The sequence below is a fragment of the Carcharhinus amblyrhynchos genome, chromosome 13 (genome assembly GCF_965287045.1).
Source record: "Carcharhinus amblyrhynchos chromosome 13, sCarAmb.v2.hapA, whole genome shotgun sequence".
Classification (NCBI taxonomy): domain Eukaryota; kingdom Metazoa; phylum Chordata; class Chondrichthyes; order Carcharhiniformes; family Carcharhinidae; genus Carcharhinus; species Carcharhinus amblyrhynchos.
Window position 1 is genome coordinate 77,395,806 of NC_137336.1, and position 6,071 is coordinate 77,401,876.

At 50.9% G+C, this 6,071-nt stretch overlaps 1 protein-coding gene across 1 annotated transcript in view; it reads left to right on the plus strand.

Moving 5' to 3' along the window:
* Nucleotides 1–5,514, plus strand: part of LOC145352000 (protein PAT1 homolog 1-like) — a 63,737-nt gene extending 58,223 nt beyond the window's left edge. The window contains 3 exon segments of the mRNA XM_080201858.1: nucleotides 1,062–1,153; nucleotides 2,890–3,039; nucleotides 4,127–5,514. Of these exon segments, the coding sequence (XP_080057984.1) occupies nucleotides 1,062–1,153; nucleotides 2,890–3,039; nucleotides 4,127–4,148 (264 nt within the window). The 3' untranslated portion in view covers nucleotides 4,149–5,514.
* The last annotated feature ends 557 nt before the right edge of the window (nucleotides 5,515–6,071 follow it).

A 6,071-nucleotide genomic window follows, 5' to 3' on the forward strand; every position in this document is an offset into this window, starting at 1 on the left:
CCTCCCCCCCAACATCGCCCCTCCCCCCCAACATCGCCCCTCCCCCCCAACATCGCCCCTCCCCCCCAACATCGCCCCTCCCCCCCAACATCGCCCCTCCCCCCCAACATCGCCCCTCCCCCCCAACATCGCCCCTCCCCCCCAACATCGCCCCTCCCCCCCAACATCGCCCCTCCCCCCCAACATCGCCCCTCCCCCCCAACATCGCCCCTCCCCCCCAACATCGCCCCTCCCCCCCAACATCGCCCCTCCCCCCCAACATCGCCCCTCCCCCCCAACATCGCCCCTCCCCCCAACATCGCCCCTCCCCCCCAACATCGCCCCTCCCCCCCAACATCGCCCCTCCCCCCCAACATCGCCCCTCCCCCCCAACATCGCCCCTCCCCCCCAACATCGCCCCTCCCCCCCAACATCGCCCCTCCCCCCCAACATCGCCCCTCCCCCCCAACATCGCCCCTCCCCCCCAACATCGCCCCTCCCCCCCAACATCGCCCCTCCCCCCCAACATCGCCCCTCCCCCCCAACATCGCCCCTCCCCCCCAACATCGCCCCTCCCCCCCAACATCGCCCCTCCCCCCCCAACATCGCCCCTTCCCCCCCAACATCGCCCCCCCCCCCCCCAACATCGCCCCCCCCCCCCCCCAACATCGCCCCTGAGGGGGCACTGCACTGTCAGAGGGTCAGTGCTGAGGGAGCGCTGCACTGTCAGAGGGTCAGTGCTGAGGGAGCGCTGCACTGTCAGATGTTCGGTAATGACACTGCACCGTCAGACATGTTGTCCTTCAGACTTTAAATTGAAATCCCACTACTGTAAAGAAAAGTTGGGGGAGTTTTAATCACCATTGCTCTGGCCAAATGTATCCTTCAGTTAGTGTCAATTTAAAATGTCATTATCACGGTGCTGTTTGTGTGATCTTGCTGTGTGCAAATTCCTCAATTACGACCATGACTCGCTTCAGCAAATTATTTCATTGGTTGTGAAATCCTGAGTGTCTGAGAGTTACTGTGTCAGCCACATTGCCAGCTCTTAATTTTTGTGTCTTTTCAATTTGTTTCGCTAGTTTGGACTGACATTGTTCTACATGATCCTGAGCCAGGGAGAAAGGTTGCAGAGCTCAGAGGCAGCCAGTGAACTTATGCAGGACAACAGGTGGTGAGTTTGGGCCAGAACTTTTCCAGCCGTGTATAACGCAGGTTCCCAGCCACTGACTCTAGCCCTTTCCTGATCGGAGACTGGACCAGGCTTTTACAACCTTACTGTTGTATTAGATCCAGACATGAACATTCCACCTCCATATCATCTCGTTCTATACTACATTTTGGAGTGTAGTGTCCACTTTTAAAGCTGGAATCTGCTCCAGGGATGTGAGTGTTAATCTGCATGGTATAGGATGCACTGCAGTGACTTTTAAACTCCAAAAGTGAAAAGAGAGCTTTATTTTCTATCTAGCTCAAATTGTAACTGCCCTGGTAGCCTCGTGTTCCACCAGTCCTGGGAGTGTTTGATGGGGACAGTAGAGGGAGCTTTACTCGGTGTCTAACCCCATGTTGTAACTGTCCTGGGAGTGTTTGATGCGGACAGTATGGAGGAGACTTTACTCTGTATCAACCCAGTGCTGTACTTATCCTTGGAAGTATTTGATGGGGACAGTGTAGAGGGAGATTTACTCTGTATCTAACCCAGTGCTGTACCTATCCTGGAAGTGTTTGATGGGGACAGGGTAGAGGGAGATTTACTCTATCTAACCCTGTTCTGTACCTATCCTTACGAGTGTTTCCGACAGATTGGTTTAAGGGTCGTTGGTGCAGTTACAGAATTCCCTAAAAGTGACGTCACAGGTGGATAGGATCGTAAAGGGTGCTTTTGGTACATTGGCCTTTATAAATCGGAGTATCAAGTATAAAAATTGGAGTGTTATGGTAAGGTTATATAACGCATTGGTGAGGCAAAATTTAGAGTATTGTGTGCAGTTTTGGTCATCTAGTTACAGGAAGGATGTAAATAAGGTTGAAACAGTGCAGAGAAGGTTCACAAGGATGTTGCTGGGGACTTGAGAAGCTGAGTTACGGAGAGAGATTGAATAGGTTAGGACTTTATTCCCTGGAGCATAGAAGAATGAGGGGAGGTTGATAGAGGTGTATAAGATTTTGATGGGTATAGATAGAGTGAATGCAAGCAGGCTTTTTCCACTGAGGCTAGTGGAGAAAAAACCAGAGGCATGGGGTTAAGGATGAAAGGAGAAAAGTTTGAAGGGAATATTAGTGGGGGCTTGTTCACGCAGAGAGTGGTGGGAGTGTGGAATGAGCTGCCGGATAAAGTGGTAAATGCGGGGTCACTTTTAACATTTAAGAAAATCTTGACGGGTTCATGGATGAGAGGGGTGTGGAGGGATATGGTTCAAATGCAGGTCAGTGGGACTTGGGAAAAAATGGTTTGGTACAGACAAGAGGGGCCAACGGGCCTGTTTCTGAGCTGTAATTTTCTATGGTTCTACGAACATAACATAAGAACATAAATAGAGCAGGTGTAGGCCATCTGGCCCTTCGAGCCTGCCCTGCCATTCAATAAGATCATGGCTGATCTGTCGTGACTCAGTTCCACATTCCTGCCCTCTCCCCATAACCCTTAATCCCCTCTCTTATCAAAAACCCATCAACCCGCGTCTTAAAAATATTTAGCGAGGCAGCCTCCACCACTTCAACGGGCAGAGAATTCCAGAGATTCACCACCCTTTGAGTGAAGAAGTTCCTCCTCAACTCCGTTCTAAACCGCCCCCCCCCCCCCCCTTTATCTTGAGGCTGTCCCCCCTAGTCCTACTGTCCTTTCTGAGCGTTTGAATTCTGACTCTGGATGAGTTGATCTGATCACTCTCTTCTCCCACTGTTTAGGACGGAGCTGGTATTTGCTGTGACCCGGGAGCTGCTGAAAGTTCCACAGGCATCACTGGCCAAACCTTCATTCGTGCCCTCAAATCTCCTGGCGCTGTTCTCCCACTATGTTGACAGGCAGACGCTGAATCTTCTGGAGTCCAAATTACAGTGAGTATCAGACGGGGCAAGCAAGCGCCAGAATTTCTGCTGTTGCAGCTGGCTGTGAGGACTGAAAAGGAGGGAACTCTGCGCCCCTTCACAAGCACTAAAGCATTTGGTGTTGCTTCAAGGAGATTACAACTCAGGAAGTGGAAGCAGGAGTTGTCCATTTGACCCCTCAAGTCTATTTCATTAAGATGATGACTGATCTACATCACCTCCACTTCCTCATCTCCTCCCCACATCTCCCGATTCCCGTAGCATCCATCAATAAATTCAACAGCTGAGCTTCCACAGCGCAATGGGCTTGGGAGTTCCAAAGCTTGGCAAACCTGAGTGGCCACTTTGGCTGAAGTATTCATTCATTGTGTGGTCAGCAATGAGGAAGGTTTCCATCCATTTGGGAATTTTACATGATGAGAACAAACAGGGTGCAGTTCAGTCTTGATGGTTATCCACATTTATAAACATCATAGGGTTTACTGTTAACCAGAAACTAACTGGATCAGCCATATAAATACTGTGGCTACCAGAGCAGGGCAGAGGCTAGTAATCCTGTGACTAGTAACTCAACTCCTGACTCCCCAAGGCCTGTGCATATCCACAAGGCAGAAGCCAGGAATGTGATGGAATACCTTCCACTTGCCTGGATAACTGCAGCTCCAACAACATTCAAGAAGCTTGACACCATCTGAAATAAAGCAGTCTGCTTGATTTGTACCCATTCCACATACATTTACTCCCATCCATCACTGGATGCACTGTGCTGGCAAGCAATCTACAAGATGCACAATGGAACTCACCAAGGCTCTTTAGGCAGCAACTTGCAAACCTATGACCATTACCCTCTTGAAGGAAATGCAACAGTTACCTGGGAACACCACTCCCTGGAGGTTCCAATCCAAGTTACTCATCATCCTAAGTTTGGAAATGTAACTTCTGGAATTCCTAGTGAGCAAGTGGGCCCTCTTCCCTCCAGCTATTGTTCAATGGCTGTCATGCACGTGTGCTTAGATTCATTTTGCTGTGACTAGTTAACCATCTGTCTTGGTCGATGTCATTGACACTTATCCTCTACTCTCCTTCTCCCCGGCAGGCTCTCCAGGAAGCCACGGTAGAAGAAAGAGGGCACAGAACGGTGTCCCACAGTCGGCACGACATCCCCGGGTGCACGAACTCCATCGGTGACCAGGAACAGGCAACGGGTGCCGCGTGGCGTTGGATTGAACCGAACTTTCCTACTTTGTTTTTCTAAGATCCCGGATAGTGAGAGCTGATGGTGGAGGAGCCGGAGGGGGGGTGGGCTGGAATGGTTTCTGTGAGCAGAGGAGCAGGCTTGGTCCCTCCTCCTTCCTGCGTGTCGACACAATGTGGAGGAGTTTGTGAAGGGAGGGTGGGGTTGAGGAGTGTAGGGTGCATGTGATATGGTGAGACCTGGTTTCCAAAGAAGGTAGCAGCTTACTGTGTAGGATATGAGGGGTGAGAATGTGTGGGTCATGGCTTTTGGTTTGGGGTGGGTGGGGGGGTGGCATGGGCGGAAAAGGCCAAAGGAGAATGAGTGAATTTAGGTTTGATGGGAGCGACAGTGAGGACAGCCAATGAGCGCAGCAGCCAATCGCAAGGGGCCACACTGAGGCCTGTATCCACGTCACTCACAGGCAAGCCTCTTGCTGTAAGCTGGGAGATTAGGACACCACGGAGAATCCTTGTGTGCGTACGCCACTGTTGAGCACTGATGAATTCCTGCCTGGTTGGCACAGAACTCCAACTCCCGAAGAATTCACACATCCCTTTCCCTTTTTGTGTCACCAGTCAGTTCATTAATGAACCACAGCTCACGTTCTATTTGCATCCCAATTCACCAGGAGTTTCAGTTCCCAAGCCCGTTCACGTTAACTTTGCATTCAGTTCACAAAGAATCTCCAGAGGGAAAGATCTCCCCTCCAGCCCTGCATTGCCATCAGTAATGATCGACAGCGCATTATCGTCCAGCTCCCCAGTGAATCGCGACTGACAGCAGGTTTATGCAGTGTGACTCCACGCACCATCGCCCTCCTGTGGCACCAGCTTTTCGGGGGTGGGGAGTAGCCTGGATGTTCCGCTCAGTGACTTGGTCCACTTCAAGCGAGTAATATATGTTCCGAGTGCTGGGTGAGTGAAGTGGTGGAGCGGGTGGTGTGTGGGGGTTGGGAGGCAGCAGGGAGGTGGTGGAGACAGGAAGGAGGCCGGACGTATTCGTAATTTGACTGTATTCTTGGCATTTCTGCTCCCAGTTTCTATCCCTTTATGATCTTCGTGCTGGTTGTTTAAAACAGAGTTGGAGCAGAGGTAGCAGAGGGAAAAGGGTGTTGAACAATGTTGAAGGGAGTTTTCTGTTCCAACCCCCGCCATTCACTCCCCACAACATTCCCTGGCCAGCATGGGCGTAGTCACAAATGAGCACCATTGGGGGAATGCCCAATTGACAGATGCTCAGTGCCAGTGGGGTCATTCAATCAGGTTGGAGCCTTCTCGATCACTTTTGTAATTCGGGAGCTTGTGAGCTGTTTTTCTTTCTCGTTGAAAAGGTGGGGGGGCTGGGGTTGTAGATAATGAAATTCACTGTGGATGTGAAATAAGGCTGGTGGGGCGGAGGTGAGGGGTTTGTGGCTGGGGCACAGTTCCAGTTGGGAGTTGGATTTGGCAGCGCAGGGCCCAAGGCGTGTCACGCATTGCAAGACTTGCATGTCTACTTGGTCAAGAATCTCTGAATTGGAGTGAATATTCTTCCCCTGCACCCTGTGCTGTTTTGAGTAGCCCTGTCTCTTCAGGATATGAAGCAGTGCTGGTATTGGAACTGCATATATATAAATATATATACACATATACAAATAAAGCCAATTTTCATGGACATACAGCATCTTTAACCCGACATGTCCGATACGTCTGATTAGAGTGAGGGGAGAGCTCTCCTTTCGAAGGCTCCTCTTTTCACCAGTGGACTCTGTGAGGTTAAAATTTCATCTGAAACTTGATTCATCTCTGCCTGCCCCCATTCTGTT